The sequence below is a fragment of the Cucurbita moschata genome, unplaced genomic scaffold (genome assembly GCF_002738365.1).
Source record: "Cucurbita moschata cultivar Rifu unplaced genomic scaffold, Cmos_1.0 Cmo_Scf00018, whole genome shotgun sequence".
Lineage (NCBI taxonomy): Eukaryota > Viridiplantae > Streptophyta > Magnoliopsida > Cucurbitales > Cucurbitaceae > Cucurbita > Cucurbita moschata.
This window is the reverse complement of record NW_019268534.1, coordinates 2,481,282-2,505,277: the sequence shown is the minus strand read 5'-3', so window position 1 is coordinate 2,505,277 and position 23,996 is coordinate 2,481,282. Positions and strand designations below refer to the sequence as shown.

Sequence of the window (23,996 nt, the reverse complement as noted above, 5' to 3'; positions counted from 1 at the left end):
TAATAACACTATTTGTTTGTTCGGAATGTAAATATAGTCTCTCGACCCCACCCGATCCAAAGAGGAGAAAATCGCTAATATTCTTTCTAGACAAAACCAAAAGTAAATCTATTCACGTTTAAATTCAAATATTCGAACTAAAAATGTATACATATTAAAAAGTTGCAAATGCAATTCACAGTTTAAATTTCACAGTTCTTTTTTTCGTCGTTCGATATAGGTTTGAATAGACCTAAACGCACAAATAAACTATCTTTTCTCTTCACTCATAGATTTCAATATCTCCGGTTCCCGTTTAATAGTGAACCCAGTTATGAAAAGTTTCTTTGTACGTTATAAATTAAAAAATAAAAACTAATATAATATAAAAATGACATATAAATAATGGTAGGGTGAAACAATAAAATGACATGGCAGGTGAGATTGATTAAAGCTAATGGTTGGATTTGGAAATTTTCTAAATTAATAACATTAATTTAATTTGTCACACGGTCGAAATTACATACGAGTTTATGAATCTCCTTCTCTCGAGCATTTGCATCTATAATTTATTTTTTTACTTTTAACTCGACAAAAATTTTAAATTAAAAAAATTTAAACGTATGACCTCTGAGTCGATGTCCGTGACAAAATTATAATTAAAATAAATAAATAATTTTAAATAGAGAAAAAAGTGAAGGATGGGGACGGTGGGTGGGCCATACATCTTTGTAATGTACAAAACAAAGCATTGAAATTGCATAGTTTCCCAACACCTACTTCAGCTGTTTAAAAAGCTCCATTTTTTTTTTTTTTTTTCACACCCATTATTTTTTATATATTATATTTCTAAATTATTTTAAATTTCATCGCTAAATTAATAAAAATACCTCTAAATTTTGTATTTTATTTTAACGATGTTCTCCTTTTTTTTTTATTTTTTTTTTTTAAATTTAAAGATTTTTTAAAATATTTTTTTTAACTTTAAAAAAATATTATTTAAATTTGTGAAATTTAATAATATTTTTTAAAGATATTTTTATTAATTTAATTTTTTTATTTGGGTCCATATATGATGGCGGCCCACAATCCATGTGGACGTAGTTTGAGAGGGCCCAAGTCATTTTCTGATTAATGTGGGCCGATGGCCCATTTGTTCCTCATTCTTAATAATATCTTTTTGGTATTTTGCAGTCAAGAAACTCACCATTTACCACCTTCAATGGATATCTGTGAAAGGGAATCCGAGTATCGTTCTTCGACGGTTGATATCGATCTTCCCGAACCAACATATGCTCCGTTCGTTGAGAAGGATGTTGTTGATACTCATTCTATACCAGACTAGTACTTCTCGTGTATGATTTTGCGATATGTTTCTTGTTTGTTAGGATGATTATCAACTTAATGCCTCTTATGAACTTTGGCTTAGTTGTTATTCGGGATTGTTTTATGTTATTTGCTTTGAACTCATTGAATCCGTGTGTCTTTTGTTTGTGGCTTCGGGTAATATGGCAAGATGAGATTGATCCTGACCACATGAGCTATATATGAGGTATGCTTTTCGGTATATTGGTTAGAGATCGAACGGTTTTAGAACATGTTGTTTTAAGATGTTTGTGTGGATCATCTTGTGTGGTTTTATAGGAACTGTTGGACTTGGGTGAATCAGTTGAAAAAGTCGGGGTCTTTTCGAAGAACAAATTAATTTGCTTCGGACTGCACGGTGCAAGTTATCGAGCTTGTTCTCGAGAAAAAAGTCAGAGGAAAGGTACTGTGTTTGACATATGTTGCATTTGAGTTATGTTACTTGGTGGATATAGGAACATTCGTGTAGTAATAAGTTCGGTGTCGTCAATTTAAGCGACATGTTCTATGACCCGAGATGTATAACTGTAACAGCATAAGCCCATCGCTAGCAGATATTGTATTCTTTGGACTTCTCCTTTAAGTTTTAAAGAATATTTCGTTCACCTCCCAAACCGATGTGGGATCTTACAATCCACTCCCTTCAGGGCCCAGCGTCCTTGCTGGCACTCGTTCCCCTCTCTACTCGATGTCCTCTTTTCGGGGCCCAGATATTGTCCTCTTTCCAGATTTCGAGTCCGTAAAACTGCATTGATTAAGGATGTTTGTAGGTTGAGGTGACCTCGATTAGGTTAAAAGACGTTTTGGATCTAACCCAGTTGTTCAGGTTACAAATTTGTTCGATCTAAACGACTTTTGTTAATAGTAAGGTTATTTATTTCAAATTTTGTTAAAGAAATAGTGAAAATGATTTTTTTTTTGGGAAACTCATTACTTATTTACACTATTTTTTGGGAGTTAAATTTCATTATATCCCTAAACTATTAGGGAATAAATTTAAATTAAAAACAAAAAAATAAATAGTTTCATTTTTTTTTTAGAAATCAAAATTTTAATTTAATCTCAATTATTAGCTTTGTCTCGACAAGAAAAAGATAAATTCTACCTCAATTATAAATTTTATTTTTTAACTTTAATTTCCAGGAAAGTCGGCAAAAACGAGTTTATGGGCCGAACCCAACCGGCCCAAAATATTTACAAGCCCAACAACTTGACAATTTACTTATAATTAAATAATTAAAAAAAAAAACTCCAACGGTCAGAATCAGCAAGCTGCCCACAAAAACGCCCACATAAACGTAGAGAATTCTCCAGGACGCTTAACGGTCACTTTTTCTTCTGCTGCTGCTTCGGCTTCTCCCCAACCAATCTTCTCGAGCCCGATTATGGAACCAGCAAAGATCGACTGGAAAAATGTTCAGTGGAGATTCGTAGAGGATGAATTGTACGAGCACATCAATGCTCCCAAATGGGTTGATTTCACCGCGAACTCCGACGCTGTTGATGATGAGGCCTGGTTTTGTCGACCCGGTGAGATCATCTTTCGCTCGATCCATCCCGTTTTTTAATCTGGAAATCTTTTCCGTTATAGATCGTGATCGGTTTTGTTTTCTTTTGCTTCTGTATAGATTGTAAGCATCCAAAGACGGCTGAAGAGTTACTTCGAGTAACTCCTACGAAGGTATCGATTTATTTCTCGCTTTCTTTTTCTTGTTCGTTGATTTGGTACTGTTTGATTCGAACGAGGGGAAAGAATGTCAAGATTTTGCTGATGTGGTTGAAATTTCTGATTTGAGCAGAGTTGAGCTAATCCGATCAAATTAGGGCACATAATTTTTTTTTTTTTTTTTTTGTTCTTCTTTTCCGCTAAATCTACTGATTTTTGTTTGGAAGCTTACAAGCCCGGGTTATAGCACTGAAACTCTTCAATCCAGTGATCGGATAGGAAGGTACTGTAATTAGCATAATAGTTTCAGTTTTAGCAACTTTCACAGTTGGATATTCTTGATTCCGAATAGATCTGAAGCTTTTTCTTATTTCCTTTTTGGGGATAATTCAGAGATGGAAACTTGAAGAGAAGAGGGCTTCCTCAATCTTCAAACAATGAGAATCAGAATCCCAATTCTTCAACGCCTCAAAGCCACACAGCCAAAGCCGCCACGAAAGCAGGGATCAAATCAAGCGCTGAGAAGAAGCCATTGATGGATGATGGGAAACAGAAGAATAATGGGGCACCATCGCTGAAAAGCACACTTTCAGCAAGGAACTTATTTGCTGGGCGAGATATTCTGAACCAAATTACAGAGTTTTGTAATGAGATAAAAAGAATGGCGGTCAGGGTAAGGGAGAAAGAGAATGTTAAGCAATCGGCTGTGGAGAATGGTGTTGCTGGTGAGAAGAAATGTGTACAGAAGGAGGATCCATTGAAGGATTCGAATAATCTGGAAAGAAAGGTGAAAGAGAGGAAGCCATTTGGTGAACTGGTTATAGAGAAATCTGATGGATCAATCAGTAACAGTGTGAAGCAGAAGAAAAGGATCAATATGTGAGTACTTTGTTATCACTGTTCTTGTTTATGCAATGTGCTTGACTTGCTGAATTCTGGTCATGTGTGTCTTTGAATCATATGCCTAAAAGCCCGATATCATTCTTTAAATTCACCACACTTGTTTTCTATTAGGAATCACGGATCTTTACAATGGTATGATTTTGTCCACTTTGAGCATAAGGCTTTGTTTTTTGTTTCCCCAAAAAGCCTGGTACCAAGGGAGATGTATTCCTTACTTATAAACCTACGATCAACCCTTTAATTAGCCGATGTGGGACTTCTCTCCCAACAATCCTTCCCTTGATCAAAGTACACCATAGAGCCTCTCTTAAGGCCCATGGAGCCCTCGAACAACCTCCCCTTAATCGAGGCTTGACTCTTCTTTGGAGAGCCCTCCAACAAAGTACACCCTTTGTTTGACACTTGAGTCACTTTTGACTACATTTTCGAGGCTCAAAACTTCTTTGTTTGATATTTGAGGATTCTATTGACATGACTAAGTTAAAGGCATGACTATGATACTATGTTAGGAATCACGAGCCTCCACAATAGTATGATATTGTCCACTTTGAGCATAAGCTCTCATGACTTTGGTTTTTGTTTTCCCAAAAGACCTCGTACCAATGGAGATATATTTCTTAGTTATAAATCTATGATTAACCCCTTAACTAGCCAATGGGGCACTCCTCTCCCAAGGATTAGGTTCATTTTGAAGAATATACATTTTCATGATTTTTAAGCCTATGATACAGAACTCAATGAACTTCCAATGTCAGGTCATGTTACGGTGTGTTAGAATAATTAGTTTACATAAAATTCGATGCAGAAAAACCGTGGCGGACAGCGAGAACGTCCCGATCTCTCTGGACATGGAGAAAGTATGGCACAAAAGAGACGATGGCGAGCTGCAGATCCGAACCAATCCACCTTCTCCCCAATGCTTTTCCAACGTACGTGCACCATACAAAATCCCCGCTTCTTCAAAAGCTTCAAGATCAAGACTAAAGGTATGCAATGGAACCATCATGAAAGACTCTTTGAAGTTAGATGAAGTTGATGAACTTCTTTGATTGATCATCATGTGTGTTTGTTTTCTATTAGGAGAAGGAAACCATGGTAGGAGTGGAGGAGGTGACAAAAGGGGGGGGAGTACCAGCTGAGAGAGTTAAGAACATTTCTTCTGCTGTTGGTGAAAAAGAAGCAAGAGCATTGGATGTTCTTTGGTTTCTCAAGCCTTGCACTCTTTCCAACTAAAAACAGGTGTATGAAGAGCTAAAAACGTTTATTCTTTCATTCTTTATGTGTTGTTCTCAGTGTCATTACAACCACACCACCACCTTGTCTTATGTGCTACACACTGATGTTGGTTCCTTGTTTATAAGATTGCTGTTGTATCTAGAAGAGAGCTTAGCCACCAGACAATTTTTCTGAATAGAAAAGCATTTTTTTACAATACAATAACACCGTTTAGAGGAAGCTCTGTCTTGCTGTTATTTGTATGGACTTCTCTTGATTTGTAGCTGGGAAATGTTTGTTTGCTGGATTTTGGTTTTGGATTTGAAGTGATTTTGTTCTTCGTTTGTGTTATATTGGATAACGGAGCGAGTTGAGACATGTATTATTGATCAAGAAGTCAGTCTAAACATATCTCAATTCATTTAGACATATATTTTTTATCAGGAGGTAGGAGGTTCGATCTCTTCAACCTCCTACCTTCTAAGTTTAGACGTGTATTATTGTTCAAGAAGTCAATCTAAACATAACTAAATTTATTTAGGCATATATTTTTTTATCAGAAGGTAGGAGTTTCGATCTCTTCAACCTCATGTGTTGTAGAACTAAAAGCAAAGTTCGAATCTTAAAGATGTTTTCTGTACTACGAGTAGGGGTGGATAGGTATGGTCTAGAGAGGGGCTCGACCCTTAATTGTTGCTTTTTTTCTCTTAAGTTCAGGCTCACCTTAAAGCGAATATGAAATCTCAGTTTAAACGGAAAATGAGGGAGAAGCGGAAATAGATTTTTCCCGCTTAGCTAAATGGAGCTAAATACGAGCATTATATTTCTCATCCACGCCTTGTTCTGACCATTAAAAGACTAAGTATTATATATATATATATTTTTAATAATATAAGTTTAAATATCAGGAAAAAAGAAAATTACCATACTACCCTTGGCCAAACACAATTTCTAAATGATCGCAAAAGTATTATATTTTATTATTTTCAAAATTTTGGTCCAAGTAATAGTTACGTTTTGGCAAATAAAATATGTGGAAGTTGCCTTTGCCACATGGCGATTGTTTAATGGATGCATTGTCCTACGTGTCAAACAAGCATTGTTTTTCTGGACCCACCAAAATCATGTGCAAGGCACGTGCCTTTTCTCCCACCAGCTCATCCTCGAGTATTCAATTTGCGAAAATTTGTTCCCTTAAGTATTGTGTCGTCACCTTGGCTTTTCGCTTCAGTCCTTCGTCAATTGGGAAATTAGGGTTTACTTTTCCTTCTCGTGAAATGGCTATGGCTGGGCGTATCAGATCGATCATCCCTGTATTCAATCAGATTCTGAAATCGGAGTCACGGACTCAGAGACCTGCTCTTCAAAGAGCCCTACTTTGCCCCACGACTGCCAACTCCGAGGTTATAATCAATGATTTCTCGTTTTTGTTTTTTGTTTTTAGCATCTCGATTCCTCGTTTTCCTCCTGCGTTTTCCTGCATATGTGCTTTGATTTCTCTAATGTCAGTTTGATTTTGCGGGAAAATGCTGGGACGAGGGTTGGCGATGGGCTGTAGTGGCGTCAAATCGTCAATGATGTAGAATGAGGAATGATTAGCGGGTCTGAATGATGCTATTAATTTTGATTCTGTTTCTTTTTTTTTTTCCTCATCGACTATGATTTTGTGAATCCCCGATCGGCGTTAAGGATATGATTTGACATTTGAATACAAGATTGAAAAGATAAAAGACGATTGGATTTCCGTTTTTTTTTTTTTTTTTTTGAGATTTTCATCGAAAAGGAAGGCATCGTTTGGAAAGACCATGGAGATATGGCATAACCTCCTCCTGGTAAAGAACGATTTCCAAAAATTATGCAAGTCCTTATATTTGTTATGGAGAATCTCATCATTCCTTTGGAGTTTGGATTCAAGTAGCGCAGAAGAGGAACCTTACAACATTTGTCCTAAATACTCTGCTACGAACAAAGGATTCATCGAATCCAAACTCTGGTATCTTACTGGGTGAACCATGTTAAACCAAACTTTTGAAAGAGGACAAAGCAAGTGGTCAATTGTTTCTTCATTTTTGTTTAGAAGTTCACACAAATATGGGTTAAAATAACTAGAGAAGGAAGAGTTTTCTCCTTTGCATACTTAGACTTCTACAAGTCAGTGTCCGAAGGGAAAGTTGGTGCTTTTTGGATCTTCTCTCCAAATTTAACCTATAAGAAAGTTGTTCACCTTAGACGTCAGAACCATTGTGGGAAAGCACTATTGATAGTAATATTTTGAAAGGCTGAAAGGTGGCCTTGAGGCTTTTACTCTTGAAGAGGTGAGGTGATATGAGGCCTAACCCTCAAATTTAGTTTAAAAAAATTTACAAATCCTAAATTGGTACAACCAAGCATTGCTAAATATAATAGTCTTACAAAAGTATATATAATTTCATCTCCCAGTCAATTGCCACTTGAACAAATTTTTTAAAGGGATCTGTAACAACACTACTATTGTTATTTATAGGATTGACTTTTACTATAAATTTGTCTTCAATGTTTATGAAGTAACAGTAGTAAATGTACTAAGAGTTCAAATTTCCACAACTTGAACCTTTTTTTTTTTTTTTTTTTTTTTTAAGAATGAGACATATCAACATGATTGTTTTAATCATTAGACAATGTGCATAGATTTTAGGCCTTAGTGTGTTTTCACCCAGGCATGAGCCTCTTATGGTTCAATGAAGGCATAAGTCTCGAGGTTAAAATTTAGAGGCTTGCCTCAAGGTGTAAACTTCAATAGTTTTTCAAAACAATGATTGGTAGGCAGGAACAACTTGATATTGATCATTTCTCTCTCTGATCAAGTTCTCTGAGACTTCATTACACTTGATCTTAATGGTTCTTGTTCCAAATATTATCTCTCCACTTTCCTTCGACATTAGGAATAGTCTCACTCAAATGGTAGCTGCTGAGTCATTTGACCTACCAAAATGGTGGCCTTGGGACAGTAGTAGTTTTAGTGGAATAATTTTTAGTAGACTATCCTTGATTGGTTGTCAATTTCCTTTCTTCTACTAACAATTCCTTCAATAGTGTATCTTTTCATGAGCATTATGACCACTTTGATTTATGATATTTACACTTTCAATTTCAAGACCAAGATTGGCGAAACTTGATGAGATTGACACCATTTTCAGCTAATCAAGTGACCTCCTTATTCATGGCTAACCTTTTACCATGCTTTGCTGGAATTTCAAAGAGGGAAAAGGAATAAGGTGGGAGGTTTGATTGAACTAGAAGAGCGAAAGTCAATCCTCCATATGTGGATAAATGGAAACTCCTCCACTCAGTTTAGCACAAACTCTTTCTATCAACAATCCTAAGTGAGTTGGTTCTTGGATTCATCTGAGAGCCAATCCCAAATACGAGCGGTAAAAGCTCCTGTTACCTTCTGAAGAATCTACCATCTCTTTTTTTCCTTGTCTCCCATATTATCCCAGTAAACTAATCGTTTTTGGAAGTTGATTGTTAAACTCCTGCTTGCCAACGGAAGAAATTCCAAGTTCTCATATGCATCCCCATCATGAGTCATATTCTGTTTGGTCTCCAGCGTCTTTTCTTGAAAGTTTCAGTTTGGTTGACAAAAATTATAGTCTGCTTCAATCCTCATGGATATCAAGTTTCTGTTTGTTCGTGTGGTTATAGTTGTTTATAATCGATCATCATATTGTGACCACTTATCTCTCAGCTTTAAATTATTAAATCAACTTTAACCCCTCATTGAATTGATGGTGAATGTTTGTTTTCCTCCAAATGCAGTTCTCGAGGAACTATGCAACTGCTTCCAGTAAAAGTGAGGTCAAAGTTAAGGTAATGGAACTGACTGGCCTTTAATAAGACTTGAAAGTTTCACTGGTTTTATGTATTAATCCTCTTCAGTTCTGGTTTACTGAAATGCAAATTATGCATGTGACTATTATATGTTTTTCTGATATATTGACATGTAAATTGGTTAATTTCATTTCTTCTATTTCCGGTATTGTAGGTTCCTCTGTCTTTGTTTGGGGGGTCTGGAAACTATGCCTCTGCTTTGTACATTGCAGCAGTAAAAGCTAATTCCTTGGATAAGGTTGAGACAGAGCTTTTTGACCTTGTTGAGGCTTCACAGAGAAGTGCCACCTTTTCTCAGTTCATGAGAGATCCCTCTGTCCCTGCAGATACTAGGGTCAAGGCTATTACTGATATTTGCACAGCTGCTAAATTTTCAGAAGTTACAAAAAACTTTTTGGGTACTACTACTACTTATTTCCTTTGAATCTTGATGCTTTCTTTCTATAATTGAAGAAAAAGCCTATGGTTAAGCAAGCAATTTATTACACCTTTTTGTAATCACACTTGTATCCAGTTGTACTGTCTGAATATGGAAGGCTGAAATACATAGACAGCATTGCAACGAAGTTTCAGGAGTTGACAATGGCTCATAGAGGAGAGGTGAAGGCCATTGTGACTACAGTTATTGTAAGTTCCCGATCATGAAATTCATAATCTACCATAGTTATAAATTATGATATGGCATATGCTTTCTTTGCTCTTTCTCCTCTCGCCCCTCCCGGCTGCATAGGGCAATCATTTACTGTGAGATCTCACGTCGGTTGGAGAGGAGAATGAAGCATTCTTTATAAGGGTGTGAAAACCTCTCTCTATTAGACGCGTTTTAAAAACCTTAAGGGGGAAGCCCCAAAGGGAAAGCCCAAAGAGGACAATATCTGCTAGCAATGGGCTTGGGCGGTTACATTTACTAACCATAATATATCATTTTTCGGTTTGCAATTAATTCAGTTATTTTTTGCTTCTTTACTGGGGAACATATACCTTTAGCGTTCAATTCTTTTGCTGTACATCCAGCTATTTGTTGCTATTGCATGGTTTCATATCAACTCGATTCAACATTTTAGAATAAGTTAATATGCATAAATGTGGGACTTGGCGGGTATTACTTGGGAGATAGAATATATTAGGTTATACTTTTTTAGATCTTGTAATATAAAGCTAAAAAAGCTAGTTAATTTTAAAAGATGCAAAATGTGGTTTAGTTTGTCCAAGTGATTTAGCTCAGAAAACCCAACTTGGAATTTGAAGACATATTAGGATGATGATAAACAATAGCATTATAACTACACATTTGGATTTTTTCCCCCTATCAACCACTGGAAGTCTGGAATTACTACTTGAAACCCTCATTTTTTTTTAATATATAAAATAATCCTTCTGTTTTGTATTATATGATAATAATCTGGTTTGAGTTTTTCTTTCTGCCACAGCCCCTCCCTGCTGAAGAAGAGAAAGAACTGAAAGAGACCCTGCAGGATATTATCGGACAGGGGAAAAAGGTCATCCTTGAACAGAAGGTACTTTTAAATCACAGGGCCTCCCTCTTTTGTCTGTGTTAACTGCCAACCCTTTTATCAGGCACATCTAATCTTTGTACATTCCAGGTTGATCCAAGTATTCTCGGCGGGCTAGTCGTAGAATTTAGCGAAAAACTGTTGGACGTGTCCATTAAGACCAGAGCAGAACAGATGGAGAGGTTCTTGCGAGAACCTGGGAGCCTCGACAACCTCTGAAAAGAGTGATTTTCATCTTCTGGGGACACCATCTCTTCCTGCCTGCCTACAGCTGCTGCTACCATTTTTCATCCATGAAAGAGAACTTTGGTATTTTCTTTCCGTTTTTTTGCCTGATTTTCATCTTAGATGAGGGGCAGCAATGCCCTGCCCCTACTTAAGCAAATAAGAAGTTGATTTTTCTTCATAACTATATCCATGTGGGACAGTTATGGGAAGTTTGGATTACTTTCAAGAGATGGATATAATATATATTTTTACATTTGATGTAAGTCGTGCAGGTCACATTTGAAGATTTGAATTATGGATAAGCGTTGACTCTTTATTTTTTTCCAATTACCTTTTAATCTTGTTTGCTCCTCCTCACATTATCATTGATGAGTTCTTGCAGTGAAGCTATCTACAAAGAATTCATCGACATCCAATTTGAGTTTGGTAGCATTTTGGTGCATGAGTGTAATGGTTCAGGCCCACCGCAGATATGGTTCTTTTTGGGTTTTTTCGTTCCTTTCAAGCTTTTAAAACGCTTATGTTAGAGAGAGATTTCCACGCCGTTATAAAAGGGTGTTTCATACTCCACACCAATCGACGTGGGATCTCACACTGAGTTTTCGAGCTCACATTTTAGTCCATGAAATTTGATTTTAGTATCATTTTGAACTATGTTGGTTTTTTTTTTTGTTAATGGTTACGAGAAAGTTGAGGGGAAAACCTAATTTCCAAAAAAAAATTTCTTCTACATTTTTTTCTCCTTTTCGAGATTGGATTTTGTGCATTTTTCTTTTTAGAATTGAACCGAGGAGAAATGGGTAAGAAAACACGAAAGAAGATAAAGTTTAAGAATCAAAATACTATTGAAATTTATCAAAAGTCTAATTTTTTTTTGTGGGATTGAAATTTTAAAACTAAAAATAGTAATTTGAAACTATTTTTCTACAACTTTTAAATTCTAATTCTTTATGCATTTAAAAGAATTCAATAAAAAAACATTAAATAAATAATTTTAATTTAAAGAAAGGAAAAAAAAAAACATACTCTGATTGGTGCAATCCACGAATTAAAATATTTTTGGCACTTTTTATTTATTTATTTTTTGGGTACTTTGAACTTTTCACCTTATGATTGGTCTGTCATTGATTTTAAAGCCTCTCCACAATTTTCACAAACAAATTTCCTCAAAATAATTCCATCAATTATTGGAAAGTTTCCGTACACATAATTGTTTTAATGCAATTTATAATTATATTTTTAAAGTTCTTAACATACACTATCAAATCATATATCTTTATAATAATAATTAATATCTTATTCATCAACTCAAGATATTCGAGATGAACGATTAGTTCATTCAAAAAATTATCTGTAAAAAAAACATATTTTAATTTTTAAAGTCGTTTTAAAGATTTATGGTTAAATTAAAAAAAAAAACGTGTTTATTAATTAATATTGGGAAAGAATAATTATAAAGGGGGTGTGGTTTTGCTTGAGAAGTTGGGAAGATAATTTGGTTTTGAGTATGAAAAATAGGGTTGTTGGTTTAAATAATTAAAGTTAGGAGTAATGAAACACATATTTCAAACCCAAAGGGATTGAATTAAGAAATATATGCAAAATTAAAAAAAAAAAAAAACGATGGCTCTATATACCATTCCCCACCATCATACCAAACTCAAAAACACATTTTTTTAATTTTTTTTTAAAAATATCTCTTTCTCTCTCTAGATTTTATACTTAAAACTCACGTGTAAGTGTAAGTATAGAGAGAGAGAGAGATGATTGATTGATTATGTGAAGTGGAAGCAAAAATGTTTTGATGATTACCTTGTGAGTGAAGAAAAATATTGCATTCAAAAACACAACAATTTCAGTCAAAGACAACAACACAAGCCATCTCTATCTCTCTTCCTTTCTCTCTCCTCTTTCTTTTTTTTTTCTTTTACAAAAAAAAAAAAAAATTTAACGGGATCGTGAACAAAGTATTCCTTATAAGGGTATGTAAACCTCTTCCCAGGAGACACGTTTTAAAATTGTGAGGCTGACGGTGATACGTAACGGGCCAAAGTGGACAATATTGTCTAGTGGTGGGCTTGAGTTGTTACAAATGATATCAAAGCCAGACATGGGTAGTGTGCCAGTGAGGATTCTGGACTTCCAAGGGGGTAGATTGTGAGGTTTCACGTCAGTTGCAGAGGGGAACAAATCATAATCTTTGCCTAACCGGACTGACGACAATACATAACTGACTAAAACAGACAATATTTGTTAACGGTGAGTTTGGACTGTTTTGAAACAGTAAGACTGACGAAAAAATATGTAACGGACCAAAACAAACAATATCTTCCAGGAGTTCATACACAAATATTTAAATTTATATTTAACGGTTGAGAAGCGATTGTCAAAATCTGACGATTCCGTTGAATAATTTTTAATTCGTTAAAATATCATTGTAATCTATATACTTCGATTTTACATTGATTTATTCCTATCCATCGTAAAAAATCCCACTAAAAGACAAACATTCTTTATGTTTTGAGCCGTTCAAAATTGTTAGCGAACACGAGTCTCCACAATGATATGATATTGTCCACTTTAAGCCTAAGCTCTCATGACTTTGCTTTGGGCTTCCTCGAAAGGCCTCATCCCAATGGAGTTCGTATTCCTCACTTATAAACCCACGATCCTTTCTTAAATTAGTCGACGTGGGACTTTCATCATCCAACAAAATAACATCGTAGTATACTGAAAAAGTCGGGTGGTAGATCTAATCACTAATATTTTCAAGCCATTAAAATTAACATTGTATGAAAAAGAGTTAACCGAGCTCCTCACGACCTCTCCTCTCAATTATTCAAGGTTGGATACGATGTAACTGATAGTTTGAAGGTCGGGATCGGGACAGCTTTTCTCTCTCCTCCTATATCAAAAAAAACCAACTAACACAAAATATGAGACATTTTAGTCATAGATTCACATTCTAAGCAACCCCACAACCACATCGCCATCATCATAACCGTTACCACAACATCAAGCCTTCCCCTTTATTTATTTTTATATATATATATATATATATATATATATATAAATAAATAAAGGAACCATATAATATATATATATAAGCTAAGCTAAGAGAGACACATTATTATCGAACATTATCATTTCTCTTCCGACAAGAAATTAGAGACAATATAAACCGTTTACACTAAGATGAGGAAGCCTGATTCCGCCGCCGCCAACATCCGTCTTAAGAAGGGTCTTTGGTCGCCGGAGGAGGACGAGAAGCTGATGAGATACATGCTATCCAATGGCCAAGGCTGCTGGACCGACATTGCCCGAAACGCTGGTCTTCTCCGCTGTGGCAAGAGCTGTCGTCTCCGTTGGATTAACTACCTTCGCCCCGACCTTAAACGCGGGGCTTTCTCTCCCCAAGAGGAGCGCCTCATTCTCCATTTGCATTCTCTTCTCGGCAATAGGTACTTAAAACTCCCGTTAAATCGCGTATTATTCTAGGTTTTTATATTTTGTTTCTCGGGATCTTAGTTTATTTGCTTTTAGATACTGAATTCTCGAGGGTAAATGAATTTTGGTCGCCCGATATTACGAAACCTCGAGTAGGGTCTATAGACAAGACGTTGATTATGAACAAAGTTAAAATGTAGGCCATAGTTGTGGTTAATAGGTTTAGTATCATCGAGTCCAAAATAATTAATACAATCCATTCTTCACTTGATTCATTCATCTGATCAATTATTATTTGTTGGGTACCGTTTTTATTGGTTAAAATTTTCGATTTGACCTAATAAACGCATATCGTCAAATATTTAATTAAATCAAATTTTGATATTAATTAGGTGGTCACAAATAGCTGCACGTCTTCCCGGGCGAACGGACAACGAAATAAAGAATCTATGGAACTCCTCGTTGAAGAAGAGATTGAAGAATCACAGTAACATCTCTTCTCCAAACCCTAGCGAGTCTTCCGAACTTCGAAGTAGCAACAGCTTCGGGGAGCTAACCGAAAACATCATTCCGACCCACGAACACAAACACAACAACGTCATGAACATGTTCATGAAAAGCTCATCGTTCTCATGCTCAACATCCATGAGTACTCCATCCATGTTTCTACAAAACTACATCCCTTGTGATCCATTCCCGACATTATTGGACAACGACGGATACAACATGGTTGGTGGTGCAATGGAAGAGGGGTATTATGGGGATTACAGCCGAACAATATTCGAGCCGAGAGGATTAGTCAGGGACAATTATGACTTTTCCCACCTCCCTCCGCTTGCAAATGGAGACATTATCGAGGAGATTAAGGTACCATCGATAAATATAAAAGAAAACAACCAAAATAATATCGAAGAATTAAATAATGATTGCTTCGATTATAATAACGAGATGAGTTTTAAGGCGGAGGGTATATTTGGAAATAATTATCAAACCGAGCTGCAAGAGAACTCGAAAATAGGAGGCTGGGATTTGGACGGTTTTATCCTTGATTTCCAAATGGATTAATTTCAATTTTTTTTTTTTAAATTCCAAAATGTTTATATTTTTTTTTATTAAAAATAAAAAATAGAATTGTTACCAATATTTCCCTTTTTTCTATTTTTTTAAAGAATTTTTAGAAATTTAAGTCAATTTTCAAAAATTAAAAATAGATTTTTGGAAATTAATTTTAAAATTTTAAAGTTTAGAAATATTTTTAAGAAATAAATTTACAAAAAGTAGTTTTTAATAATCAAACTTACTTTAAAAAAATAATAATTTGATCACTTTTGTCCGTTTGCTCCTCTAAAACGGCGCCGTTTCAAGATCCTCAAGAAATTTAGCTATTATTTCTCGGAAGAGAAATGTGAATTGGGCAGGTTTACTTTGTACTATAAATTCATTGTAAAATTAGTATTACATGGGAAAAATTCAAAAGAGATGAATTATTCTTACCGTTGTTATTATTTTTTTTTAAAAAAAATAATTGAGAACAAATAATTTTAGTTATTATTATTTTCATGACATTAAATGTGAATGGTTGATGTATTTTCTTACATTTATATTTCGATTTTTTTTTCAATTTCGTCACATAATATTGAAATTCATTAATAATAAATTTATATGACATAATAAATGTTAAAATTAACAGTTCATTGAAAAGTTTCTAATCTCTTTGTATTATTATTATTAATTTTTTGGAAAAGTAATTTTTTTGAAAAGTAATTTTTTTGAAAAAACATGTATATCATCAAGGGTGTTTTTTTTTTAAACAATTACTAAAATAAGTATTTAAAAGTATCTCATTTTACATTTTTTTAAAAAAGAAATTTAAATAAAGTGGGAGTAAAAGTTTAACATTTAATACAAAATAATTTTTTTAATTCTTAAATTATAATTTGGTATATTTTTTTTATTACCATAAAAACAGTTGACAATAGAAAATGAAAAGATTCGGGAAAACATCAATTAATTAATAAGAACAAAATAACTTTGATGAGTGGAAGGCTATCGTTTTTTATTTTCAAACCCAATTTGGACCCCAAAGCATCGTGGCTTCCACGCGAAAGTGGAATTCACTTTATATATAATAATTTTGTTATAAGAATAATAAATTAATAATAATAATCGAACTTTTTGTGTACCAATCGAGTGTGAGTTGGTATTAAAGCGGAGTACGATCCGTAATATCTTGTCTTGCATGTGGTCTCAAAATAAGAAAATTCGGTGGGAAGTACTGGTTGCTATGGGCTAGGGAGCTGAGTCGTACCATCCCAAAAACCTGTCTAAAAGAGCCACTCATTCTGTAGTGTTGCCACTTAGCTTTCTTAGCCTACATCTCTGGTTTCTTCCGAACCAAGAGGTTCGAGACAAATTTCTAATGAAACAAAGGTCCCCCTTATGGGTAGCTTCCGTAAGCACTCCAACTTGGTAGTCGAGGCTCCATATATATGAAATCCTAAATACAGGAAAAGCTCCCTCATTTCTTACCTGTAAGAACTAAGCATCTTAGATTTTGTTAAAAATTTGGATATACATCAATTACACTCACAACTTCTTAAAATAAGTAAAAATGTCTTAATCATTGAAATATACTCGTATCATATAGAAATAGATATTTAAGAAAATAGTTATCTTAATTAGTTTTTTTTCTATTTAAGAATGGAATATTATTTTTATAATTGTAACAAGAAATTAATTTATTTTTCAAGATAATGATGCAAACCCAATAACACTAAGTCCAAATTTGATAAGCCTTTAGTAAAGTGAAGATGAAACAAAAGGAGAGAAAATGACATAGGAAGGTTCACGAACACACAATGCCCGAGAGTATTATTGATATATTTAAAAAAGTGGAAGGGTTTTATTGAAAAATTTAAAGGTATTTTTGAAACACTATTAAAAGTTTAGGATGTTTTTGAAATAAATTACTGATGCTTTCAAAACGAAGGGTGTTTTTGAAATAAATTACTGATGCTTTCAAAACGAAGGGGTAAGAATATTATTAAAAATTTAAAGATATTTTTGAAATAAAATAATGGTTTCAATACGAAGGGTAAGAATATTATTAAAAGTTTAAGGATATTTTTAAAATAAAACACGAAGGGTAAGAATATTTTTTATCGTAAAAAAATGAATTCCATGTGCCAAAGGTTCTGGTGAAAAGGCACACAGAGCTTCGATTTTTTTTTTTTTTTTTAAATTTTTAAATAGGATTTCTCCCAAGCATGGAAAAAAAGTATGAAAATTAAGTATTTTCCCATGGAAATAACAAAAGTTGATTAATTAAATTAAAAAGAGCACTTAGGAAAAGTCTGGAAGATTGGTAGTGGGATTATCACGTCCAAATTTTGTTCTTTGGTTTCTTAATTGAAAATTATAGATTTTTTTTTTTATTTTTAAAAAGCTTAATATATTTGAATCCTAATTAAAAATATTTGAACCAACCAAGTTTTACTATCGTTGAACTTTCACAAGGAGAAAAGTTTAGCTTATCAACTTAAATAATTGGAATAAATCCATAAACATCTAGGCATATATAGCTCAATAAGAAATCTAATATCTACCTAACAAAAGATTTTGATTATAAATAAAATTTTCAATTACGGCCATGTGTGTGATTATGTAAACAATGATGTATCATACATTTGTTCAAATATCCTAAAAATAAGTTTAGTATGAATAACGTGGAAGTACAGTGTGAGATCCCACATAAGTTGAAAAGGAGAATAAAGCATTCCTTATAAGAGGGGAACAAAGCATTCTTTACAAGGGTGTGAAACTTCTCCCTAATAAACGCATTCTATGATTGTGAGACTGATAGTGATACGTAATGGGCCAAAATAGACAATATCTACTAGTGGTGGGTCTAGGCTGTTACAAATGGTATCTGAGCAATGTGTCAACGCTAGTTGTCTAGGAAGTAGATTCTGAGATTCTATATCAGTTGGAGAGGGGGAACAAAACATTTCTTATATCTACTAGGAGTCGAAGTAAAAAATGGACAATGAATGTATATCTAGGACACATACCCAAAATTTTATCACGTGGGTGAAACTTTATAGATGAAATTAAACTGTATGTAATTTTTCAATATAGCTCCCTCCCTTGAAACAGTAAAATAACAAACCCTTCAAAAGTTCAATATCTCACCACCTACCTATGTCCAGGCTTACATAGATACAAGCTTATGAACGAATCAAATTCCTCTGGACAATTCAAATACTCCTAATCATCAAATTCATCATTTTCCTTTGCTCGGAAAACTTGCGAACCAGATTTCATTCTTGGATTATTAAGGAAGAAGGTAATGAAAATTGGAATGAATTAGGAAAACAAATCTTACTGTAAACATATAGCTAAGTTACCACATATGTAGTCTCAGTTTATTTTCTCTCTCGTTAAACCAGTGTTATATACCCACTTAACCCATATAAAATGGGTCATAAAATGTATAAAACAGACGTGGGGTAATGGAAATCCTATGTAGAACGCACATTTATCAAAAGCATACAAAATAATATTAAATAAAAACTAGGAAGCTACCCACTAATTAAAGTCACTTCAATCTTTTATGCACAATTGTCACTAGAGAGAGCGAGAGAGAGAGATATGCTCAAAAATTTCCCCAGCCTCGTCTTTATTAGATTAAAGATATGGTTGGTATCATATATATCAGATATAATACAAATAGACCCACAGAAAATCAATCAGACACAAAAAGATTGTAGGAATGTAATATGCATTACTTTAGTTTAAGCTTTTGTTCAATTGTAATGGTGACATACCCACCATAGTCAGAGAAAACCAATGAATTCACAATGACATTTGAATAACTCCCATTATCAAAAGCCATTCTGTCTTTAAAAGTGGTATAAAAGGAAGGGGAGGCTGAGAGTTTGTTTGGTGTACGAAAAGAAGCGAGTTGGTAAGGAAGAAGAGTTCTGGGATCAGGTAAGAGATATCCTTGCTAAGTCAGAGGACTCTAAACAAAGGTCATTATTTATATACATATAAGTTAGTTCGTTTATTCTCCATGCATACTAATGATAATTAGCCTCTCTTATATCACTGTTTCATCCATCTTTAATGCTTAAACTCTCCTCTTCCTTTAAATAATACCTTCCTTTTTAACATATATTTAGTACGAAAGAAATGGCACGTGAGTCTATAGCGTGCCTTTGTGTTTCGTGTGATATATGATATTTGTATTGTTGTGTTGTTGTTTCGTGAGATTAGTTGTGTTTTACGACCTTCTTTAATCCCTTGCCTAGTAAAAATAAATTTGGGTAATTTGTGATCTTTTGGAGTGTATTGTACGTGCGGATAGAGTTTTGTATGTGGCATATCAGATTGTTTGCAATCTTTTTCTAAAAGAATTTGCTGTTAATTTGCTCATCACATACAATGTGATTAACCACAGCCACACAAAAATAGTAATTGGAAAGTAGTGGGGTCTTTTAAAGACAAGCACATTTATGTCTAATCAAACACGTTAAATTTTAACTAATTTTTATGATTCTTTTGACACATGAAAATTTCCAAAACTTCCCATCTTCCTCACCAAATCCACCTGCTCGACTAATCTTATAAATTATCTAAAATAAGTTATTAAAAACAACTCCTAACAATAAAATAAGAATTTGCATTGTGTTTCTTCAATATTCAAGAAGGGTTTTGTCCACATTAACCTTACATAGAAAATCTAGGAGATGAGAGTTATTTGGTGTAGGAAATATATGTAGCTTTCAGGCTCATCCTCATATAATAATCTTTGTTATATAATGGCTGTTTTCTTTCATTCTTCTTCGATCCTCCTAAATGAACAAGCTGACAGAGGATGCTTATGAAGTTATAAATATGATCACTAAAAGCCATGCCCATGCAAATCTTTATAGAGTTTAATTAATATAAAAAATCTACGGTTTTCAAGGGTCCCATTTCTTTCCTATGAAGTCGCTTTAATCAAGAACCAAATCATATATTTTGAGGTTATCTGGGGAAGATTTCTAGCAATTATTATAATTTAATTACTAGCTAGCTAGGAAGGTTCCACCACAGTAGTCCATCATGGAAGCACCTATTTTCCTACGGTTTCTTCATTGCTTTGTTGTAATCCATTGTTAAACTATCATCAGTAAGAAAAGGTAGACCTGGGGAGGGTTTGATATGCATGGAATGAACAAATTTTTAATATTTCCATGTAGAATTCTAGAATCAGAATCACGTTCCTTCTAATGTACTTCTCAAATAAAAGAATCAATGTATCGTCTAGACACAAGTTCTTCATCACCTATTATCCATGTTCGAATCCCAAAAAAAACCGGTGTGCGTATGTGTGCATCATTTACTTAATTCTCTACAGACACAGAACTGAGAGAGGTACTGTTGGCTGAGCATTTATGCATCACAGTTTATCCTGAACATCTGACAGTTCATTTCTACAAGCTCTCCCTTGTAGCATGTATGTTCCTTTCTTGTCAAACGAACAGATCTCTCAACATTAATGTTCCTAGGGGCCAAACCTACTTTTGAGTCTCTTTCTCTCTAAATGTGTGTGTTTCTATAAAACTAGTTTACGTGAAGTACAATAACTACGAGTCTTTTCATTCTTTAAGTTGAAAAGAATAGTTTTATGCATGGTGCGTCAACTTCCAAATCATTCAATTTCACTGCTATTTTCAGACCTTGCTGCTGTTTCCTTCAACATCCAAAACTTTTTAGCTTTTTAGAATGTTTGTGCACTTGCATAAAATGAGCTATGTAAAGCTTTCTGATCTTGAATTCTTGGTCCAGAATTCAACAGCCTAGACCATTTCAGTACTACAGCACTGGCAGAATAGAACCAGAACCAGAACCAGAATCTTAGTTTGACCACACAAGGGGGAATTCAGTCGAAGATGCCTGTTAATGTTTTCTTCAAAGACGCAAGGTGATTTTCATGTTCCAATCAATTCTCTTCTTTAAATGTTTGATGTTCAATTTAACTTGCGAACACTGATGTGATTCTTCCAATCATAACTAATAATTCAGTTCTTTTTCCCATTTCTAAACCGGCCCAAAGAGATTGTGCATCAAATATATATCCATAACTAGAGACTCTTTTCTAATGACGGGAGATAATCCTCTTCCTTTTAAACTAATGACTCGTATATTTTAAATGTTTATAAATGTAGACGTGTTTTCAAGCTTGACACAATCGGTCGGGAGATACTGGGAATTGCACTCCCTGCTGCTCTAGCTGTTGCAGCTGATCCTGTAGCTTCTCTTATCGACACTGCTTTTGTTGGCCATCTTGGACCCGTGGAACTTGCTGCAGTTGGAGTATCCATTGCTATATTCAATCAAGCTTCAAGGATTACCATATTCCCACTTGTAAGCATTACAACTTCTTTCGTGGCCGAGGAAGAGACCATTGGCAAGGCTGACAACAAAGCAGCAAGAGTTGAAAAGGGAAAGGGCTCAGCTGATGATAATTCAGTAAAAGTTTATGTGCCCGAAGATCCTGATCTAGAGAACGATGAAAGACTTACAGCCAAACAAGACTCTGTCAACTTGAATCATGAACCCAGGAGTAGTGCCACAACAGAACAAGTTGGAGAAAAAGAAAACAAGGAGAGCTCTTCAACGAAAGAGGGAAAAAAGGAATTGGTTCCAAATAATGGTGCTCTTCAAGAAGATCTGGAAAAAGGTAAACCGAAACTTGATGGTTATATTTAGAATATTTTAATAATTTTGATGAAAACTACTGCCACATGTAATTTCTGATTTCCTCTTCTTCTTCTTCCTCTTTTTTTCGTTTTTTTTTCAGATTCAAGTACAAATGTAATCAAGGCTACCTCTGCCAAGTCCAAAAAGAAAGAGAAGAAGCAAATTGCATCAGCATCAACAGCTCTGATATTTGGCTCAATTCTGGGTCTCATGCAAGCCATATTCCTTGTTTTCGGAGCCAAATCTTTACTGAACCTAATGGGTGTAAAAGATGTGAGTGCTCCCTGTAACTTAAAATGTAGTTCAGTTTTAGATCGAATGTTTTCCTCTAATATTTTGGGACTTCAACAAACAGAATTCGCCCATGTTAGTCCCTGCTCACAAGTATTTAACACTAAGATCAATTGGTGCTCCTGCTGTTCTTCTGTCATTGGCCATGCAAGGGATCTTTAGAGGGTTCAAGGATACGAAAACTCCTCTTTACGTTATTGGTAGGCCTTGTCCCTTTTCCTCTGCATATGGTTGAACCTAATATATCAACTTCCTTTGACTAGCAACTATTTGTTTATATGCCTCCATGTAGTTTCGGGATATACTGTAAACATCATACTTGACCCCATATTCATCTTTGTCTGCCGTTGGGGGGTCAAAGGTGCAGCTGCTGCTCATGTTCTTTCTCAGTAAGCTTTAATTTCTATGCACTATCTTTTTGCTAGAACTTTACAACTTCCTTCAAAATGACATAAATTTTGTGTCTTCACGTTCCAAAAATGCTTCTCTAAGACTTACTTCAATCCTTTCAGGTACTTCATTGTGCTTGTTCTCTTCTGGAGACTGGTGCAAAAAGTCAATCTCATGCCTCCAAGTCTTAGAGATTTGCAATTCGGTCGATTTCTTAAAAATGGTAAAAAGAATTTGTCCCCAAACAACTCTTAACTCGATATTCCAATGCCAAGTAAACTATGAGATCAATCAATCTTTAGCTCTTATTGAACTTTGAATGGCTTGGAGCAGGAGGTCTGTTGCTGGCAAGAGTTGTAGCAGTGACCTTCTGCGTGACTCTAGCAGCATCACTAGCTGCAAGGCTGGGCCCAAAACCTATGGCTGCATTTCAAACTTGCTTGCAAGTCTGGATGACATCTTCTTTGTTATCTGATGGTTTAGCAGTAGCTGGACAGGTGAAGAAACAAAAACCTAATTCCACCTCTCTGCAAAACTTCTCTTCTAAATGACAATTCATAGATATTCGGGTGGGGTGGAAGTCTAATAGGTATCTCTTTCATGGTATATGATTCATTTTCTTTCTCTTTTAGGCACTCCTAGCCAGTGCATTTGCAGAAAAAGACTACGAAAAGACAACAGCAACAGCTACTAGAGTATTGCAGGTAAGAAACGAATTCAAAACCACAGAAAAACAAAAACATAGTTCCTCTAAACAACGTAAAACATTTTCCTGGTCAGATGAGCTTTATCCTAGGGGTTGGACTAGCTGTTTTCGTCGGAATCGGAATGTTCTTCGGAGCAGGAATATTTTCAAGAGACATTCAAGTGCAGTACCTCATACATTTAGGAATTCCGGTAAATATTAAAACGTACCTTGTTTTCTTCCTTCCAATGCCATGGATGAACTCATCTGACTCTCCTCTTTCTCCGGAAACTCATCAGTTCATCGCAGCTACACAGCCGATAAACTCACTGGCGTTTGTTTTCGATGGAGTGAATTTCGGAGCTTCTGATTTCGCGTATTCCGCATACTCATTGGCAAGTTCTACAGCATCATCCTCCACCTGTTTGAGAAAAATTCTCAACGAAATTACGTTAAATTTTCTGGCTATTTTCTCCAGGTTATGGTGGCGATTGTGAGCGTTGTATCACTGTTTCTTCTCTCCAAAAGCAATGGCTTCATCGGGATTTGGACTGCTTTGACGATCTACATGCTTCTGCGTACTTTTGTTGGCATCTGGAGGTAATTTCTATTGATAAATAAATTTGTATAATCCCCGCGTTTTCTGTTCTTAACAAAAAAAAAAAAAAAAAAAAAAAAAAAAAAAAAAAAAAAA

The 23,996-nt window shown here is 34.8% G+C and overlaps 4 protein-coding genes across 6 annotated transcripts in view; all 4 read left to right on the top strand.

Moving 5' to 3' along the window:
• Positions 1-2,617: 2,617 nt before the first annotated feature.
• LOC111456443 lies at positions 2,618-5,435 on the top strand. The gene is made up of 6 exons (XM_023098302.1): positions 2,618-2,874; positions 2,973-3,025; positions 3,238-3,293; positions 3,404-3,889; positions 4,719-4,899; positions 4,994-5,435. The coding sequence occupies exons 1-6, from the start codon at positions 2,730-2,732 to the stop codon at positions 5,144-5,146; spliced, it is 1,074 nt and encodes a 357-aa protein (XP_022954070.1). The 5' UTR covers positions 2,618-2,729; the 3' UTR covers positions 5,147-5,435.
• Positions 5,436-6,304: 869 nt separating this feature from the next.
• LOC111456444 (ATP synthase subunit O, mitochondrial-like) lies at positions 6,305-11,056 on the top strand. Its single transcript, XM_023098303.1, has 6 exons — positions 6,305-6,531; positions 8,927-8,977; positions 9,153-9,396; positions 9,513-9,625; positions 10,429-10,515; positions 10,603-11,056. The coding sequence occupies exons 1-6, from the start codon at positions 6,406-6,408 to the stop codon at positions 10,729-10,731; spliced, it is 750 nt and encodes a 249-aa protein (XP_022954071.1). The 5' UTR covers positions 6,305-6,405; the 3' UTR covers positions 10,732-11,056.
• A 2,822-nt stretch (positions 11,057-13,878) lies between these two features.
• Positions 13,879-15,266, top strand: LOC111456384 (transcription factor MYB83). The gene is made up of 2 exons (XM_023098224.1): positions 13,879-14,201; positions 14,580-15,266. Exons 1-2 carry the CDS (start codon positions 13,936-13,938, stop codon positions 15,250-15,252), a joined length of 939 nt encoding a protein of 312 aa, XP_022953992.1. The 5' UTR covers positions 13,879-13,935; the 3' UTR covers positions 15,253-15,266.
• A 3,678-nt stretch (positions 15,267-18,944) lies between these two features.
• The window catches only part of LOC111456521 (protein DETOXIFICATION 43-like), a 6,087-nt gene continuing 1,035 nt past the window's right edge, over positions 18,945-23,996 (top strand). Inside the window, exons 1-12 of one of the 3 annotated variants that reach the window (XM_023098413.1) lie at positions 18,945-19,179; positions 21,032-21,157; positions 21,402-21,916; positions 22,037-22,209; positions 22,292-22,427; positions 22,520-22,616; positions 22,740-22,840; positions 22,951-23,114; positions 23,250-23,321; positions 23,398-23,514; positions 23,602-23,697; positions 23,781-23,902. In XM_023098413.1, the coding sequence (XP_022954181.1) occupies positions 21,126-21,157; positions 21,402-21,916; positions 22,037-22,209; positions 22,292-22,427; positions 22,520-22,616; positions 22,740-22,840; positions 22,951-23,114; positions 23,250-23,321; positions 23,398-23,514; positions 23,602-23,697; positions 23,781-23,902 (1,625 nt within the window). In that variant the 5' untranslated portion in view covers positions 18,945-19,179; positions 21,032-21,125. The other 2 variants (XM_023098411.1, XM_023098412.1) reach the window with 2 other exon arrangements.

Bases quoted from the DNA above. Each gene is read 5' to 3' on its own strand.
- LOC111456443 (XM_023098302.1), top strand. From the start codon at position 2,730: ATGGAACCAGCAAAGATCGACTGGAAAAATGTTCAGTGGAGATTCGTA. The intron at 3,294-3,403 runs GTACTGTAATTA...GGGATAATTCAG, and splicing joins TCCAGTGATCGGATAGGAAG to AGATGGAAACTTGAAGAGAA. The intron at 3,890-4,718 runs GTGAGTACTTTG...AATTCGATGCAG, and splicing joins CAGAAGAAAAGGATCAATAT to AAAAACCGTGGCGGACAGCG.
- LOC111456444 (XM_023098303.1), top strand. From the start codon at position 6,406: ATGGCTATGGCTGGGCGTATCAGATCGATCATCCCTGTATTCAATCAG. The intron at 8,978-9,152 runs GTAATGGAACTG...CCGGTATTGTAG, and splicing joins AAAGTGAGGTCAAAGTTAAG to GTTCCTCTGTCTTTGTTTGG. The intron at 9,397-9,512 runs GTACTACTACTA...ACTTGTATCCAG, and splicing joins AGTTACAAAAAACTTTTTGG to TTGTACTGTCTGAATATGGA.
- LOC111456384 (XM_023098224.1), top strand. From the start codon at position 13,936: ATGAGGAAGCCTGATTCCGCCGCCGCCAACATCCGTCTTAAGAAGGGT. The intron at 14,202-14,579 runs GTACTTAAAACT...GATATTAATTAG, and splicing joins CATTCTCTTCTCGGCAATAG to GTGGTCACAAATAGCTGCAC.